We start from the raw sequence: 19,531 nt of genomic DNA, 5'->3' as shown, positions 1-19,531 counted from the left end.
ATTACAGAGACGTGGTTGTAAGGCGACCAGGGCTGGGAACTGAATATTCCAGGGTATTTGACAATTTGGAAAGATAGACAGAAAGGAAAGGGAGGTGGGGTGGGTTTGTTGGTAAAGGATGGGATCGGTGCAGTGGTGAGAAGTGATATTGGCTCAGAAGATCAAGAGGTAGAATCGGTTTGGGTGGAGATAAGAAATAATAAGGGGGAAAAAGTCTCTGGTGAGCGTAGTCTACAGGCCCCCGAACAGTAGCAATACTGTTGGACAGAGTATAAATCAACAAATAATGGAGGCCTGTAAAAAAGGTACGGTAATAATCATGAGTAATTTTAATCTCCATATTGATTGGACAAATCAAATTGGCCATGGTAGCCTGGAGGAGGAATTCATAGAGTGCATCCGGGATGTTTTCCTAGAACAGTATGTAATGGAATCAACCAGGGAGCAGGCTATCTTGGATCTGGTACTGTGTAATGAGACAGGATTAATAAATGATCTCATAGTAAAGGATCCTCTAGGAAAGAGTGATCATAGCATGGTTGAATTTCAAATTCAGTTGGAGGGTGAGAAAGTTGTATCCCAAACCAGTGTCCTGATCTTAAACAAAAGCAATTATAATGACATGAGGGCGGAACTGCCTAAAGTGGACTGGAAAAACAAATTAAAGGGTAAAAAAGTTGAAATGCAGTGGCGGACATTTAAGGAGATATTTCATAACTCTCAACAAAAATATATTCCAGTGAGAAAGAAAGATTTTAAGAGAAGGGAGCACCATCCGTGGCTAACTAAGGGAAGTAAAGGATGGTATCAAATTGAAAACGAAGGCATACAATGTTGCCAAGATTGGTGGGAGACCAGAGGATTGGGAAATTTTTAAAAACCAGCAAAGGATGACTAAAAAAATAATAAAGAGAGATGAATTATGAGAGTAAGCTGGCAAGAAATATTAAAACAGATAGTAAGAGCTTCTACAGGTATATAAAAAGGAAGAGAGTAGCTAAAGTAAACGTTGGTCCCTTAGAGGATGAGACTGGGGAATTAATAATGGGGAACGGGGAAATGGCAGAGACTCTGAACAAATATTTTGCATCTGTCTTCACTGTAGAAGACACTAACAACATCCCAATAATGGATAATCAAGGGGCCACAGGGAGTGGGGAACTAAAGACAATCACTATCACTAAGGAAATAGTACTCGGTAAAATAATGGGACTAAAAGATGACAAGTCCCCTGGACCAGATGGCCTGCATCCCAGGGTCTTAAAAGAAGTGGCTGCAGAGATGGTGGATGCATTGGTTGTAATATACCAAAATTCCCTGGACTCTGGAGAGGTCCCAGCGGATTGGAAAACCGCTAATGTAACACCCCTATTTAAGAAAGGAGGGAGACAGAAAGCAGGAAACTATAGACCAGCTAGCCAAACATCTGTCGTTGGGAAAATGCTGGAGTCCTTCATTAAGGAAGCAGTAGCAGGGCATTTGGAAAATCATAATACAGTCAAACAGAGTCAGCATGGTTTTAGGAAAGGGAAATCATGTTTAACAAACTTGCTGGAGTTCTTTGAGGATGTAACAAGCAGAGTGGACAAAGGTGAGCCAGTGGATGTGGTGTATTTGGATTTCCAGAAGGCATTCGATAAGGTGCCACATAAAAGGTTACTGCATAAGATAAGAGCTCACGGAGTTGAGGGTAATATATTAGTACGGATAGAGAATTGGCTAACTAACAGAAAGCAGAGAGTTGGGATAAATGGGTCATTGTCTGGTTGGCAAACGGTAACTAGTGGGGTGCCACAAGGATCAGTGCTGGGGCCCCAACTATTTACAATCTACATTAATGACTTGGATGAAGGGATCGAGTGTAATGTAGCCAAGTTTGCGGATGATACAAAGATGGGTGGGAAAGCAAGTTGTGCAGAGGACTCAAAGAACCTGCAAAGGGATATAGACAGGCTAAGTGAGTGGGCAAACATTTGGCAGATGGAGTATAATGTAGGAAAGTGCGAGGTTATCCACTTTGGCAGGAAAAATAAAAAAGCAAATTATTATTTAAATGGAGAGAGATTATAAAATGCTACAGTTCAGAGGGACCTGGGGGTCCTTGTGCACGAAACACAAAAAGTTAGCATGCAGGTACAGCAAGCAATCAGGAAGGCAAATGGAATGTTGGCCTTTATTGCAAGGGGGTTGGAGTATAAAAACAAGGAAGTCCTGCTACAACTGTACAGGGTATTGGTGAGACCACACCTGGAGTACTGCGTACAGTTTTGGTCTCCTTATTTAAGGAAGGATATACTTGCATTGGAGGTGGTTCAGAGACGATTCACTCGGTTAATTCCAGAGATGAGGGGGTTGACTTGTGAGGAAAGGTTGAGCAGGTTGGGCCTATACTCACTGGAGTTTAGAAGAATGAGAGGTGATCTTATTGAAACATATAAGATACCGAGGGGGCTCGACAGGGTAGATGCAGAGAGGATGTTTCCCTCATGGGGAAATCTAGAACGCGGGGGCACAGTCTCAGAATAAAGGGTCGCCGTTTTAGAACTGAGATGAGGAGGAATTTCTTCTCACAGAGGGTTGTAAATCTGTGGAATTCTCTGCCCCAGAGAGCGGTGGGGTCATTACATTTAAGGTGGAGATAGACAGATTTTTGCATGATAAGGGAGTGAAGAGTTATGGGGAGCGGGCTGGGAAGTGGCTTTGAGCCCAAGATCAGCCATGATCTTATTGAATGGCGGAGCAGGCTCGAGGGGCCAAGGGGCCTATTCCTGCTCCTAGTTCTTATGGCCTGTTTCTCTGCTGTACATTCCATGCAACTTGGCTGCAGTTATTACAGTGACAACATTTCGAGAGGACTTCATTGGCTGTAAAGTGCTTTGGGACGTCCTAAGGACGTGAAAGGCGCTATATAAATGCAAGTTCTTTGTTTCTTTATTTCTTTGAAGTGTGCTGAGTGCGATGGTCTATCGATTCGGATTCTGCCAAAGTCAGACAAACCCAGAGAAGCACTGAGAAACGGCACGGCCATTTATAAAATGAAAAGTAAACTTTAATGAACCCTGGAGCACAAAATATACGTCTTTGGTTGTACAAATTCACTAGTTCCAGTCTGAGATGAGCTGTCAGCCCCAGAGGAAGCAGCGAGCTGCTCCTGTTCACTGTAGTGACCGGGGCTCTCTCCTGTCCCCAGGGATCGCCCCTAGATATCTCCATCCAGTTTCGCAATTCAAAAATCAAACCCAGCGGAGGAACATTCTCAGACTGTCCTGATCACTCAGGATCCGGTGAGGGACTGAAAAATCCTTCCGCAAATAACCCCCCCCAAATAATTTCTATCAAATTCACCCCATTAGCAGCACATACAAACCTAAGTGGATCTGGAACAGAGAGCAGTCAGCAAATATATCTATCGCCCCTCGCACCCTGTCACTGGGGGAAGGGGGCGATACACAGAGCCCCAGGACCCCTCATACCCTGTCACTGGGGGAAGGGGGCGATACACAGAGCCCCAGGACCACTCATTGCCCCTCGCACCCAGTCACTGGGGGAAGGGGGCGATACACAGAGCCCCAGGACCACTCATTGCCCCTCGCACCCAGTCACTGGGGGAAGGGGGTGATACACAGAGCCCCAGGATCCCCCATTGCCCCTCACACCCTGTCACTGGGGGAAGGGGGCGGTACACAGAGCCCCAGGACCACTCATTGCCCCTCGCACCCAGTCACTGGGGGAAGGGGGCGATACACAGAGCCCCAGGACCCCCCATTGCTCCGCCCACTCTGGTAGCGGCCCACGGCCTTCCTCCCGATCATGGACTCCCAATTCTCAGAGAGCAACTTCTGTAATTGGTTCAGAGGACTCCACCATCGTGTCCCGTGACCTGCCTGTGAAGGTCATGACCTGGTGACCCCGGCAATGCCCGAAGGAGACGCCCGCGAGTTGAGTGTCCTCAATTGGCGAGACCCTCCCCCTCAGCCTGTCCATTAGTTACTGACTGTAGAGTCCGCCCCCGATCCACCCAGGGCTGAATCCAGGGTCTCGGAGCAGCCTCGGACCCTGATATATTATTAGTGTTACACATGGTTCCCCCCACCCTCCATAGAGAGGCTGCCTCAGTCCGTTCATCACCGCCCCCCCATCCCCCAACAGCGTAGAGGGGGGACCGAGGGGAAGCAGTTCTTCTTGGTTGCATCTAGTCCCCGATTCACAGCTCCGTCAGCCTGGTTCTCCTTGGCTGCTGATTCACTCCTCTCCATTGGGGACTGTCGGCTTTGACGTGATGCTGAGTAGGAGGCTCGGCCGGGGGCTTGTGGTTCATGCTGCCCCCACCCCTACACCTCTGTCCCTCCCCCGCCCACCCCCCCCACCAAGCTCCGGCTGGAAGCCGGGTCCTATCCCATGCTGTGCTCCATCCGGTTTATTAACTACACCCCCAGACGCACAATCTGCCACCACTAGGATCAGACTGCAGCCCCCATATCCTGCTGGCCAGGCAAGGGGGGAGATCTGCAGCCCAGTATCAAACTACGAGAGGCGGCTTAGGGCCTCTAACCCCATCCCCCACACCCCCCCACTTCCTCATTAAAAACCGTACAAAATCCTACAGGATTAGTCTCTGCCGAAATTAAAATCCAATTCACCTAAAAACAGAAAAAGAACACAGAGTCTGTCAGAAGCGAAGTGCGAGCGAGGGCACTCGGTGCTGGAAGGGCGACGGGTCCTTTGCCTGCGCTCTGCTCACGTGGGCACTGTGGTCTCCGCACTCCGCGGGAGAGGCTGCAGCGGGCGCTTGTGGCTGTATGTGGCGGCATTGCCCAGTGCTGTCAGTGTTGGCAATGGGCGGTCGTTTCCTGGATCCTCCCCATCCTCACCGAGCCGGGTGCCTGAGAAAGCGAGAGGGGGAGAGCAGAGCAGTTAGAGAAGGTCAAAGGGCAGCTCGGGCCAACAGAGCAAAGAGAGCTGGGGTCCCGGGGTTGGGGGGGGGGGGCGGTATGGGGGTACCGGGGTGGGGGGAGGTACAGGGGTCCCGGGGTGGGTAGGGGTGTTCCGGGGTGGGGGGCGGTACAGGGATCTCGGGGTGGGGGGGCTGTAGGGGGGTCCCGGGGCGGGGGAGTACGGGGGTCTCGGGGTGGGGGGGTACGGGGGTCTCGGGGTGGGGGGGGGGGGGGGAGGAGAGGAGTACGGGGGTCCAGCACAGTTACTGTCTCCCAGAGTTTATTGGTGACTGAGATCACTCTGGGTTAATCTACATAATGTTTACTTACATAGCACATCATCAAAACATCTTATAAACAAATTAATTACTTGAAGTGTTAAGTAATTAGCTGTTATGTGGGCAAATGCGGCAGCCATTTTGTACACAGCAAGAGCTCACAAACCAATTACTGATGAGTTAACCTGTTTCTGGCAGTGTTGGTTAAGGGAGAAAAATTGGCCAGGACACCAGCAGAACTCCCTGCTCTTCCAGTGCGGACATGTTGCTGAATAGGCTGATGGAGTCTTGGTTTAATGTCTCCTCTGAAGAGGGGCTGAAGGAGGTTACAGAGTTAGGGAGGGGCGAGGCCACGAAGGGATCTGAACACGAGGATGAGAATTCAAGGTGTTGCTGGACCGGGAGCCAGGGGGTGATGGGTGAGCGGGACTTGGTGTGAGTTAGGTCACGGGCAGCAGAGTTTTGGATGAGCTGAAGGTTGCAGAGGGTGCAAGGTGGGAGGCCGACCTGGAGAGTGTTGGAACAGTCGAGTCTGGAGGTTACAAAGGTATGGAGGAGGGTTTCAGCAGGTGAGTTGAGGCGGGGGTGGAGACGGGTGACGTTACGAATGTGGAAAGTAGGCGGTCTCGGTGATGGAGAGGATACGTGGCCGGAAGCTCAGCTCAGGGTCAAATGTGACACCAAGGTTGTGAGCGGTTTGGTTCAGCCTCAGACAGTGGTCAGGGAGAGGGATGGAGTCGGTGGCTAGGGAACAGAATTTGTGCCGTGGACCGAAGACGATGGCTTCAGTCTTCCCATAAATATGGCTCATCCAGGACTGGATATTGGGGGGAGGTGGCGGGGACGGGGGGAGGTGGCGGGGGGGGGGAGGTGGCGGGGACGGGGGGGTGGTGGTGGTGGCGGGGGGGTGGAGGTGGCAGGGACGGGGGAGGTGGCGGGGGGGGGAGGTGGCGGGGGGGGGAGAGGTGGCGGGGGGGAGGGGGGAGGTGGTGGGGACGGGGGGGAGGTGGCGGGGACGGGGGGGGTGGAGGTGGCGGGGACGGGGGGAGGTGGCGGGGACGGGGGGAGGTGGCGGGGGGGGGGGGAGGTGGCGGGGACGGGGGGGGGGGGAGGTGGCGGGGACGGGGGGAGGTGGCGGGGGGGGGACGGGGGGAGGTGGCGGGGACAGGGGGGGGAGGTGGCGGGGACGGGGGGGGAGGTGGCGGGGGCGGGGGGGAGGTGGCGGGGGGGGCGGGGACGGGGGGAGGTGGCGGGGGGGGGGGGGGGGGGGGGGAGGGTCAGTTAGTTTTTATGTTCCCTGAAAGCTTACTCTCATACACTATTTTCCCCTTCTTAATTAATCCCTTTGTTCTCCTTTGCTGAACCCTAAATTGCCACTCCCGCTAGTTGTGTGTTAGGGACATGCTGAAGGCAGTGTTCAGGTGAAACACCACAAGGATCATCCAATTCGCTCCCCCATCTCACCACAGGCACCGTGCACACACAAATAGAAGGGGTATATCCCACCCTGTATCCTCAGCTCCTTAAAGCAGCGATTCTTCTGAATCAATAGAACCAACAAAGTGTCAGAGGGACTGGCTATCAGAGTGAGCAGAGTTCTGACTACGGGGATACAGACCTCCCTGCCATCAAATCCCACCAAGTGAGCAGGCCAGGAGTGACTCCCCTTGCTCAATCTTCACCCGGAGTTCGGGGAATGGGTCTTCAGCCAGAGTTCGGGGAATGGGTCTACACCCGGAGTTCGGGGAATGGGTCTTCACCCGGAGTTTGGGGAATGGGTCTTCACCCGGAGTTCGGGGAATGGGTCTACACCCGGAGTTCGGGGAATGGGTCTACACCCGGAGTTCGGGGAATGGGTCTACACCCGGAGTTCGGGGAATGGGTCTACACCCGGAGTTCGGGGAATGGGTCTACACCCGGAGTTCGGGGAATGGGTCTACACTCGGAGTTCGGGGAATGGGTCTACACCCGGAGTTCGGGGAATGGGTCTACACCCGGAGTTCGGGGAATGGGTCTACACCCGGAGTTCGGGGAATGGGTCTACACCCGGAGTTCGGGGAATGGGTCTACACCCGGAGTTCGGGGAATGGGTCTACACCCGGAGTTCAGGGAATGGGTCTTCACCCGGAGTTCGGGGAATGGGTCTACACCCGCAGTTCGGGGAATGGGTCTACACCCGGAGTTCGGGGAATGGGTCTACACCCGGAGTTCGGGGAATGGGTCTACGCCCGGAGTTCGGGGAAAGGGTCCACGCCCGGAGTTCGGGGAATGGGTCTACACCCGGAGTTCGGGGAATGGGTCTACACCCGGAGTTCGGGGAATGGGTCTACGCCCGGAGTTCGGGGAATGGGTCTACGCCCGGAGTTCGGGGAATGGGTCTACGCCCGGAGTTCGGGGAATAGGTCTACACCCGCAGTTCGGGGAATGGGTCTACACCCGCAGTTCGGGGAATGGGTCTACACCCGGAGTTCGGGGAATGGGTCTACACCCGGAGTTCGGGGAATGGGTCTACACCCGGAGTTCGGGGAATGGGTCTACACCCGGAGTTCGGGGAATGGGTCTACACCCGGAGTTCGGGGAATGGGTCTACACCCGGAGTTCGGGGAATGGGTCTACACCCGGAGTTCAGGGAATGGGTCTTCACCCGGAGTTCGGGGAATGGGTCTACACCCGCAGTTCGGGGAATGGGTCTACGCCCGGAGTTCGGGGAATGGGTCTACGCCCGGAGTTCGGGGAATGGGTCTACGCCCGGAGTTCGGGGAAAGGGTCCACGCCCGGAGTTCGGGGAATGGGTCTACACCCGGAGTTCGGGGAATGGGTCTACACCCGGAGTTCGGGGAATGGGTCTACGCCCGGAGTTCGGGGAATGGGTCTACGCCCGGAGTTCGGGGAATGGGTCTACGCCCGGAGTTCGGGGAATAGGTCTACACCCGCAGTTCGGGGAATGGGTCTACACCCGCAGTTCGGGGAATGGGTCTACACCCGGAGTTCGGGGAATGGGTCTACACCCGGAGTTCGGGGAATGGGTCTACACCCGGAGTTCGGGGAATGGGTCTACACCCGGAGTTCGGGGAAAGGGTCCACACCCGGAGTTCGGGGAATAGGTCTACACCCCAGAGTTCGGGGAATTGGTCTACAGCGGGATTCAGTGAATGGGCCATTACTGGGTCTTCACCGACTTCTCAATCAGCCACCGTGACTCTGCTGTTTGGGACCGTACTGAAGGTGCTCAAAGTTGTAAAATGCAGGCGTAGTAGAAACTTCCCATGGCCAAGCCACTCTCCGAACCCCACTCTATCCGGGAGAACGGGAGAGCTCTCACCTGAAGTGTTGCCGTCATCCATGTACACCAGGTCATCCGTGAGGTCTGGAGACTAAATAAAGGAAAAGCACAGCATTAGATTTAACACCAGCTGGTCCCGGGCACCTCTCCACTGACAGAAAGAGACTGTTACATCTGTCAGAGACACACAGAGTTTGGCCCCTGATCGTTCAACTGTGGAGCGCTCCCTCAGTACCGCCCCTCCAACAGTGCGGCGCTCCCACAGTACTGCCCCTCCGACAGTGCAGCACTCCCTCAGTACTGCCCCTCCGACAGTGCTGCCCCTCCAACAGTGCAGCGCTCTTTCAGTGCTGCGCCTCCGACAGTACAGTACTCTCTCAGTACAGCACTCCCTCAGTACTTCATTAAGATCGAGAATGAAGTAGTTGACTCAGAGACTAGGGTCCTCAATTTAAATAAACGAAACTACGATGGTCTGAGGCGCGAGCTGGGTAGGATTGATTGGGGAATGTCACTCCAAGGGTTGACGGTGGATAGGCAATGGCAAACATTCAAAGACCGCATGGATGAACTACAGAATTTGTTCATTCCTTTTTGGCATAAAAATAAAACAAAAAAGGTGATTCAACCATGGCTAACAAGGTAAATTAGGGATAGCATAAGATCCAAGGAGAGGACATATAAATTGGACAGAAAAAGCAGTAAACCTGAGGATTGGGAGCAGTTTAGGATTCAACAAAGGAGGACAAAGGGATTAATTAAGAGGGGGAAAATAGAGTATTAGAGTAAGCTTGCAGGGAACATAAAAACTGAATGTAAAAGCTTTTATAGATATGTGAAGAGAAAAAGATTGAAGTCAAGCGTAGGTCCCTTGCAGTCAGAATCAGGGGAATTTATAATGGGGAACAAAGAAATGGCAGACCAATTAAATACATATTTTGGTTCTGTCTTCACAAAGGAGGACACAAATAACCTCCCAGAGATGTCGGGGAGCATAAGGTCTGATGAAAGGGAGGAACTGATAGAAATCAGTATTTGTAGGGAAATGGTGTTAGGGAAATTGACGGGAATGAAGGCCGATGAATCCCCAGGGCCTGATAATCTACATCCTAGGGTACTTAAGGAAGTGGCCCTAGAAATAGTAGATGCATTGCTGATCATCTTCCAACATTCGATGGAATCTGGAACAGTACCCATGGATTGGAGGGTAGCTAATGTTACCCCACTATTCAAAAAAGGTGGTAGAGAGAAAACGGGGAATTACAGACCGGTAAGCCTGACATCGGAAGTGGGGAAAATGCTAGAGTCCATTATAAAAGATGTAATAGCAGAGCACTTGGAAAACAGTGACAGGATCGGACAAAGTCAACATGGATTTACAAAAGATAAATCGTGCTTGACTAATCCACTGGAATTTTTTGAGGACGTAACTGGTAAAATAGATAAGGGAGAACCAGTGGATGTGGTGTATTTGGACTTTCAGAAGGCTTTCGATAAGGTCCCGCACAAGAGATTAGCGTGTAAAGTTAAGGCACATGGGATTGGGGGCAAGGTATTGGCTTGCATAGAGAACTGGTTGGCAGACAGAAAGCAAAGAGTTGGAATAAACGGGTCTTTTTCTGAGTGGCAGGCAGTGACTAGTGGGGTACCGCAGGGATCTGTCCTTGGACCCCAGCTATTCACAATATATATTAATGATCTAGATAAGGGAACTAGATGTAATATCTCCAAGTTTGCAGACGACACAAAGCTGGGTGGGCGTGTGTGCTGTGAGGAGGATGCCGAGAAACTCCAGTATGATTTGGACAGGTTGGGTGATTGGGCAGATGCATGGCAGATGCAATATAATGTGGATAAATGTGAGATTATCCACTTTGGTGGCAAAAACAGGAAGGCAGATTATTATCTGAATGGCAATAGATTGGGAGAAGGGGAAGTGGAACCAAACCTGGGTGTCCTTGTGTACCAGTCGCTGAAGGTAAGCATGCAGGTGCAGCAGGCGGTTAAGAAGGCAAATGGTATGTTGGCCTTCGTAGCGAGAGGGTTTGAGTACAGGAACAAGGATGTCTTGCTGCAGTTGTACAGGGCCTTGGTGAGACCACATCTTGAGTATTGTGTGCAGTTTTGGTCACCTTATCTGAGGAAGGATGTTCTTGCCATGGAAGCAGTTCAGCGAAGATTCACCAGGCTGATACCTGGGATGGCAGGAATGACGTATGAGAAGAGATTGGGTCGATTGGGCTTCTACTCGCTGGAGTTTAGAAGAATGAGAGGGGATCTCATTTATAAAATTCTGACAGGACTGGACAGACTAGATGCAGGAAGGATGTTCCCGATGGTCGGGGAGTCCAGAACTAGGGGTCACAGTCTAAAGATAAGGGTTAAGCCATTTAGGACTGAAATGAGGAGGAATTTCTTCACCCAGAGAGTGGTGAACCTGTGGAATTCTCTACCACAGAAGGCAGTAGAGGCCAATTCATTAAATATATTCAAGAAGGAGTTGAATATATTTCTTAAGGCTAAAGAGATCAAGGGGTATTCTTATTGAAACATATAAGATTGTGAAGGGGTTGGATCGGGTGGATGCGGGGAAGATGTTCCCGATGATGGGTGAAACTAGAACTAGGGGGCATAGTCTTAGAATAAGGGGCTGCTCTTTCAAAACTGAGATGAGGAGGAACTACTTCACTCAGAGGGTGGTAGGTCCATGGAATATGCTGCCCCAAAAAGCTGTAGAAGCTACATCATTACATAAATTTAAAACAGAAATAGACAGTTTCCTAGAAGTAAAGGGAATTAAGGGTTACAGGGAGCAGGCAGGAATTTGGACATGAGTCTAGGTTTGGATCGGTCATGGCCCTGTGGGTAGCGGAGCGGGCCCAGGGGCCGTGTAGCCTGATCCTGCTCCTATTTCGTGTGTCTAATTCTGTTAGATTCAGGAGATGGTTCTGTGATAGTGGATTGGCGGTTAGGATCAGATCAGCCATGATCTTATTGAATGGCGGAGCAGGCTTGAGGGGCCGAATGGCCTCCTCCTGCTCCTATCTTCTATGTTTCTATGACCCTCCGACCGTGCGGCGCCCCCTCAGTACTGACCCGCCGACAGTGCAGCGCTCCCTCAGAACTGACCCTCCGACAGTGCAGTACTTACTCAGTACTGCGCCTCCGACAGTGCGGCGCTCCCTCAGTACTGCGCCTCCGACAGTGCGGCGCTCCCTCAGTACTGCCCCTCCGACCGTGCTGCGCTCCCTCAGTACTGCCCCTCCGACAGTGCGGCGCTCCCTCAGTACTGCCCCTCCGACCGTGCTGCGCTCCCTCAGTACTGCCACTCCGACAGTGCGGCACTCCCTCAGTACTGTCCCTCTGACAGTGCAGCGCTCCCTCAGTACTGACCCTCCGACCGTTAAGCGCTCCCTCAGTACTGACCCTCCGACAGTGCAGCGCTCCCTCAGTGCTGACCCTCCGACAGTGCAGCGCTCCCTCAGTACTGTACCGTAGTATCAGCTTAGACTCGTTGAGCTGTTTCATAGACACATAGAAGATACGAGCAGGAGTAGGCCATTCGGCCCTTCGAGCCTGCTCCGCCATTCAATGAGATCATGGCTGATCATCCAAATTCAGTACCCTGTCCCTGCCTTCTCCCCATATCCCTTGATCCCTTTAGCCTTAAGAAATATATCCAACTCCTTCTTGAATATATTTAATGAACTGGCCTCCACCGCCCTCTGTGGCAGAGAATTCCACAGGTTCACCACTCTCTGGGTGAAGAAATTCCTGCTCATTTCAGTCCTAAATGACTTACCCCTTATCCTTAGACTATGACCCCTGGTTCTGGAGCCCCCGGCCATCGGAAACATCCTTCCTGCATCTAGTCTGTCCAGGCCTGACAGAATTTTATAGGTTTCGATGAGATCCCCTCTCAATCTTCTAAACTCCAGTGAGTATAAGCCCAATCGACACAATCTCTCCTCATACGTCATTCCTGCCATCCCAGGTATCAGCCTGGTGAATCTTCGCTGCACTCCTTCCATGGCAAGAACGTCCTTCCTCAGATAAGGCGACCAAAACTGCACACAATACTCAAGGTGCGGTCTCACCAAGGCCCTGTACAACTGCAGCAAGGCATCCTTGTTCCTGTACTCGAACCCTCTTGCTACGAAGGTCAACATACAATTTACCTTCTTAACCATCTGCTGCACCTGCATGCTTGCCTTCAGCGACTGGTGCACAAGAACACCCAGGTCTCTTTGCACTTCCCCTTCTCCCAATCTATTGCCATTCAAATAATAATCTGCCTTCCTGTTTTTGCCACCAAAGTGGATAACCTCACATTTATCCACATTATAGTGCATTTGCCATGTTTCTGCCCAATCACCCAACCTGTCCAAATCGTACTGGAGTTTCACGACATCCTCCTCACAGCATACCCTCCCACCCAGCTTTGTGTCGTCTGCAAATTTGGAGATATTACATCCAATTCCCTCGTCCAGATTATTATTGTATATTGTGAACAGCTGGGGTCCTTGGACCGATCCTTGCGGTACCCCACTAGTCACTGCCTGCCATTCGGAAAACAACCCGTTTATTCCAACTCTTTGCTTTCTATCTGCAAACCAGTTCTCTATCCAACTCAATACCTTGCCCCCAATCCCATGTGCCTTAATTTTGCACGCTAATCTCTTATGCAGGACCTTATCGAAAGCCTTCTGAAAGTCCAAATACACCACATCCACTGGTTCTCCCTTATCTATTTTACCAGTTACATCCTCAAAAAATTCCAGTAGAATAGTCAAGCACGATTTACCTTTTGTAAATCCATGTTGACTTTGTCCGATCCTGTCGCTGCTTTCCAAGTGCTCTGCTATTACATCTTTTATAATGGACTCTAGCATTTTCCCCACTACTGATGTCAGGCTTACCGGTCTATAATTCCCTGCTTTTTCTCTACCACCTTTTTTGAATAGTGGGGTAACATTAGCTACCCTCCAATCCATGGGTACTGTTCCAGAGTCTATCGAGTTCTGGAAGATGACCAGCAATGCATCTACTATTTCTAGGGCCACTTCCTTGTAGATTATCAGGCCCTGGGGATTTATCGGCCTTCAGTCCCATCAATTTTCCTAACACCATTTCCCTACAAATACTGATTTCTTTCAGTTCCACCCTTTCATCAGACCCTATGTTCCCCGGCATCTCTGGGAGGTTATTTGTGTCCTCCTTTGTGAAGATAGAACCAAAATATGTATTTAGTTGGTCTGCCATTTCTTTGTTCCCCATTATAAATTCCCCTGATTCTGACTGCAAGGGACCTACGCTTGACTTCACCAATCTTTTTCTCTTCACATATCTATAAAAGCTTTTACAGTCAGTTTTTATGTTCCCTGCAAGCTTACTCTCATATTCTATTTTCCCCTTCTTAATTAATCCCTTTGTCCTCCTTTGTTGAATCCTAGGCTGCTCCCAATCCTCAGGATTATTGCTTTTTCTGGCCAATTTATATGTCCTCTCCTTGGGTCTTATGCTATCCCTAATTTCCCTTGTTAGCCACGGTTGAGTCACCTTTTTTGTTTTATTTTTATGCCAAACTGGGATGAACAAATTCTGTAGTTCATCCATTCGGTCTTTGAATGTTTGCCATTGCCTATCCACCGTCAACCCTTTGAGTGACATTCCCCAATCAATCCTACCCAACTCGCTCCTCAGACCATCGTAGTTTCCTTTATTTAAATTGAGGACCCTAGTTTCTGAGTCAACTACTTCATTCTCCATCTTAATGAAGAATTCGATCATATTATGATCACTCCGACCCAAGGGGCCTCGTACAACAAGATTGCTAATTAATCCTTTCTCATTACATAATACCCAGTCTAAGATGGCCTGATCTCTGGTTGGTTCCTCGACATATTGGTCCAGGAAACCATCCCGTAAACACTCCAGGAATTCCTCCTCCACAGTATTGTTACTAATTTGGTTAGCCCAATCTATATGTAGATTAAAGTCACCCATGATGACTGCTGTGCCCTTATTGCACGCTTCTTTAATTTCCCTTTTAATGCCATCCACAACCTCCGCCTTACTGTTTGGAGGTCTATCTACCACTCCCACTAACGTTTTCTGCCCCTTAGTATTTCTCAATTCTACCCATACAGATTCCACATCATCAGAGCTAATATCCTTCCTTACAATCGTGTTAATCCCTTCTTAAACCAGTAATGCTACCCCACCTCCCTTTCCTTTTTGCCTATCTTTCCTGAATATCGAATACCCCTGGATGTTGAGTTCCTAGCCTTGGCCATCCTTGAGCCACGTTTCCATAATCCCAACCAAATCATATCCGTTTACCTCTATTTGCGCAGCCAATTCATCCACCTTATTACGAATGCTCCTCGCATTAAGACACAAAGCCTTCACGCTTGTTTTTTTAACGCTCTTAGACCTATTAGAATTATTCTTTACTGTGGCCACGTTTGATTTAAACCGTTGATTTTTCTGACTGCCACTTTTGTTTTTCTCCTTCCTATCTTTTGCTTTTATCCTTGTTTCCCTTTCCTCTGTCTCCCTGCTCAGGTTCCCAACCCCCTGCCATTTTAGTTTAAACACTCCCCCTAGGACATCGGTTCCAGCCCTGCCCAGGTGCAAACCATCCGGTTTGAACTGGTCCCACCTCCCCCAGAACCGGTTCCAATGTCCCAGGAACTTGAATCCCTCCCCCTTGCACCATTCCTCTAGCCACGTATTCATCTGAAATATCCTTCTATTTTAACTCTGACTAGCACGTGGCACTGGTAGCAATCCTGAGATTACTACCTTTGAGGTCCTATTTTTTAATTTACCTCCTAACTCCCTATATTCCGCTTTTAGGACCTCATCCTGCTTTTTACCTATATCGTTTCACTCCAGGTTGCTGTTCGCAATCCGTGGCGGAGATGATGTGCGCTCAGTGCTCCTCTGCGCGATGTAGAGGGACATCGAGTTACATGGATTGTGCAGCACAGAAACAGGTCATTCAGCCCAACTGCTCCGTGCCGGTGTTTCTGCTCCACACCAGCCTCCTCCCACCCCTCTTCATCTCACCCCATCACCATATCCTTCTAATTCTTTCTCCCTCGTGTGTTTATCCAGCTTCCCCTTAAATGCATCGATACTATTCGCCTCAACCACTCCCTGTGGTAGCGAGTTCCACAGTTTCAACACTCTCTGGGTAAAGAAGTTTCTCCTGAATTTCCTATTGGATTTATTAGTGACGATCTTATATCGATGGCCCCTGGTTCTGGTCTCCCCCACAAGTGGAAACATCTTCTCTACGTCTACCCATAATCTTCAAGACCTGTGTCAGGTCTCAACAACAACAACTTGTATTTATATAGCGTCTTTAACGTTGTAAAACGTCCCAAGCCCCTTCACAGGAGTGATTATCAAACAAGATTTGACACCGAGCCACATAAGGAGATATTAGGACAGGTGACCAAAAGCTTGGTTAAGGAAGTAGGTTTTAAGGAGCTTCTAAATGGTGGAGAGAGAGGTAGAGAGGTTTAGGGAGGGAATTCCAAAGGTTAGGGCCTAGGCAGCTGGAGGCACGGCCGCCAATGGCGGAGCGATTAAAATCGGGGCCAGAATTGGAGGAGCGCAGAGATCTCGGAGCATTGTAGGGCTGGAGGAGGTTAGGGAGGGGCGAGGCCATGGAGGGATTTGAACAGGAGGATGAGGATTCTTAAACTGAGGCGTTGCCGGATCGGAAGCCAATGTAGGTGAACGAGCACAGGGGTAATGGGAGGGTGGGACTTATTCCGAGTTAGGATACGGGCAGCAGTTTTGGATGAGCTCAAGTTTATGGAGTGTGGAAGATGGGAGGGAGAGCATTGGAATAGTCAAGTCTAGAGGTAACAAAGACATGGATGAGGGTTTCAGCAGCAGATAAGCTGAGGCAGGGGCGGAGTCAGGCAATGTTACGGAGGTGGTCCTGGTGATGGAGAGGATATGGGGTTGGAAACTCATCTCAGGGTCAAATACGACACCAGGGTTGCGAAGTGTCTGGTTCAGCCTCAGACAGTGGTCAGGGAGAGGGATGGAGTCCGTAGTTAGGGAGCAGAGTTTTTGGCGGGGACCAAAGACAATGGCTTCATTCTTCCCAATATTTAGTCGGAGGAAGTTTCTGCTGTCGGACAAGCAGTATGACAAATCAGAGGCAGTGGAGGGGTCGAGAGAAGTGATGGTGAGGTGGAGCTGGGGGTTGTCAGCCTACATGTGGAACCTGACATTGTGTTTTTGATGATGTCGCTGAGGGGCAGCGTGAGCCTTGGGGACTCTGGAGGTAGTGATATGGGAGCAGGAAGGGAAGCAATTGCAGGTGATTCTCTGGCTATGACGAGATAGATAAGAATGGAACCAGGCGAGTGCAGTCCCACCTCTCAGTCTTCTCTTTTCTAGCGAGATGCACCCCAGCCTGTTCAGCCTTTTGAGCATCCAGAAATGCTGAAATTCATTCCAAGCCCTCAGTGCCTGATCCACCAGAGCCCCAGGAATACAACACCAACAAGCACATGCCAATCCAACCCACAGGACACCAAGAGATCCCTCCACAAAGCAATAGTGAACAGGAAGGCCCTGACCCCATGACCGTTAGCATGCTCTCCCTTAGCAGCATGCTGAAAGAAGCAATGCCCCGTCCCGTAACACAGCACGCTGAACAATGCAAGGGCCAAGAGGCATCTGGCTGGAACCACGATGGCACTGGTGAGGCACGCAGCATGCAGCCGGTACCTGGATATCGTAAACTGGTTTGGAAGATGGGATAGCTGCAAACTGCCGGTAATCAAACTTCTTTTCTGACCAGGACTGTAAGGTACAGTAAAGAGGAGTGAGAACAGGACAGAGTAACATCCAACACTGCTCTGTGGGTGGAAGAGGTTAGAAAGATGCAAAGATCACACACGCACACAGACAAATACTGGCTCGCGGGCAAACACAGGCTCGCGCGCAAACATGTGAGTGAAGAGAGACACGGGGAGAGAGAGCGGGGGACGGGGGGAGAGAGCGGGGGACGGGGAGAGAGAGAGCGGGGGACGGGGGAGAGAGAGCGGGGGACGGGGGAGAGAGAGCGGGGGACGGGGGAGAGAGAACGGGGGACGGGGGAGAGAGAGCGGGGACGGGGAGAGAGAGCGGGGACGGGGGAGAGAGAGCGGGGGACGGAGAGAGAGCGGGGACGGGGGAGAGAGAGCGGGGACGGGGAGAGAGAGCGGGGACGGGAGAGAGAGAGCGGGGGACGGGGAGAGAGAGCGGGGGACGGGGGGAGAGAGAGCGGGGGACGGGGGAGAGAGAGCGGGGGACGGGGGGAGAGAGAGCGGGGGACGGGGGGAGAGAGAGCGGGGGACGGGGGAGAGAGAGCGGGGACGGGGGGAGAGAGAGCGGGGGACGGGGGGAGAGAGAGCGGGGGACGGGGGGAGAGAGAGCGGGGGACGGGGGGAGAGAGAGCGGGGGACGGGGGGAGAGAGAGCGGGGGACGGGGGGAGAGAGAGCGGGGGACGGGGAGAGAGAGCGGGGGACGGGGGAGAGAGAGCGGGGGACGGGGAGAGAGAGCGGGGGACGGGGAGAGAGAGAGCGGGGGACGGGGAGAGAGAGAGCGGGGGACGGGGAGAGAGAGAGCGGGGGACGGGGGAGAGAGAGCGGGGGACGGGGGGAGAGAGAGCGGGGACGGGAGAGAGAGCGGGGGACGGGGGAGAGAGAGCGGGGGACGGGGAGAGAGAGCGGGGGACGGGGGGAGAGAGAGCGGGGGACGGGGGAGAGAGAGCGGGGGACGGGGGAGAGAGAGCGGGGGACGGGGGAGAGAGAGCGGGGGACGGGGAGAGAGCGGGGACGGGGAGAGAGAGCGGGGGACGGGGAGAGAGAGCGGGGGACGGGGGAGAGAGAGCGGGGGACGGGGAGAGAGAGCGGGGGACGGGAGAGAGAGCGGGGGACGGGGAGAGAGAGCGGGGGACGGGGAGAGAGAGCGGGGGACGGGAGAGAGAGCGGGGACGGGGAGAGAGAGCGGGGGACGGGGAGAGAGAGCGGGGGACGGGGAGAGAGAGCGGGGGACGGGGAGAGAGAGCGGGGACGGGGAGAGAGAGCGGGGGACGGGGAGAGAGAGCGGGGACGGGGAGAGAGAGCGGGGGACGGGGAGAGAGAGCGGGGACGGGGAGAGAGAGCGGGGGACGGGGAGAGAGAGCGGGGGACGGGGAGAGAGAGCGGGGGACGGGGAGAGAGAGCGGGGGACGGGGAGAGAGAGCGGGGGACGGGGAGAGAGAGCGGGGGACGGGGGAGAGAGAGCGGGGGACGGGGAGAGAGAGCGGGGGACGGGGAGAGAGAGCGGGGGACGGGGAGAGAGAGCGGGGGACGGTGAGAGAGAGCGGGGACGGGGAGAGAGAGCGGGGGACGGGGGAGAGAGAGCGGGGACGGGGAGAGAGAGCGGGGGACGGGGAGAGAGAGCGGGGACGGGGAGAGAGAGCGGGGGACGGGGGAGAGAGAGCGGGGGACGGGGAGAGAGAGCGGGGGACGGGGGAGAGAGAGCGGGGGACGGGGGAGAGAGAGCGGGGGACGGGGGAGAGAGAGCGGGGACGGGGGAGAGAGAGCGGGGGACGGGGGAGAGAGAGCGGGGGACGGGGGAGAGAGAGCGGGGGACGGGGGAGAGAGAGCGGGGACGGGGGAGAGAGAGGGGGACGGGGGAGAGAGAGCGGGGGACGGGGGAGAGAGAGCGGGGGACGGGGGAGAGAGAGCGGGGGACGGGGGAGAGAGAGCGGGGGACGGGGGAGAGAGAGCGGGGGACGGGGGAGAGAGAGCGGGGGACGGGGGGAGAGAGAGCGGGGGACGGGGGAGAGAGAGCGGGGGACGGGGGAGAGAGAGCGGGGGACGGGGGAGAGAGAGCGGGGGACGGGGAGAGAGAGCGGGGGACGGGGAGAGAGAGCGGGGGACGGGGAGAGAGAGCGGGGGACGGGGGAGAGAGAGCGGGGGACGGGGGAGAGAGAGCGGGGGACGGGGGGAGAGAGAGCGGGGGACGGGGGAGA

At 53.1% G+C, this 19,531-nt stretch overlaps 1 protein-coding gene across 1 annotated transcript; it reads right to left on the bottom strand.

The window, feature by feature from the left end:
- Positions 1–3,027: 3,027 nt before the first annotated feature.
- On the bottom strand, positions 3,028–17,390 carry LOC147116791 (protein scribble homolog). The gene is made up of 3 exons (XM_085987206.1): positions 17,256–17,390; positions 8,535–8,586; positions 3,028–4,883 (listed from the first exon to the last, which is right to left on the bottom strand). Exons 1-3 carry the CDS (start codon positions 17,373–17,375, stop codon positions 4,738–4,740), a joined length of 318 nt encoding a protein of 105 aa, XP_085843332.1. The 5' UTR covers positions 17,376–17,390; the 3' UTR covers positions 3,028–4,737.
- Between the last annotated feature and the right edge of the window lie 2,141 nt (positions 17,391–19,531).

The sequence above is a fragment of the Somniosus microcephalus genome, chromosome 5, assembly GCF_052327205.1.
Source record: "Somniosus microcephalus isolate GS21.2 chromosome 5, FLI_Smic_1.0, whole genome shotgun sequence".
Lineage (NCBI taxonomy): Eukaryota > Metazoa > Chordata > Chondrichthyes > Squaliformes > Somniosidae > Somniosus > Somniosus microcephalus.
This window is presented reverse-complemented; position numbering and strand designations above follow the sequence as displayed.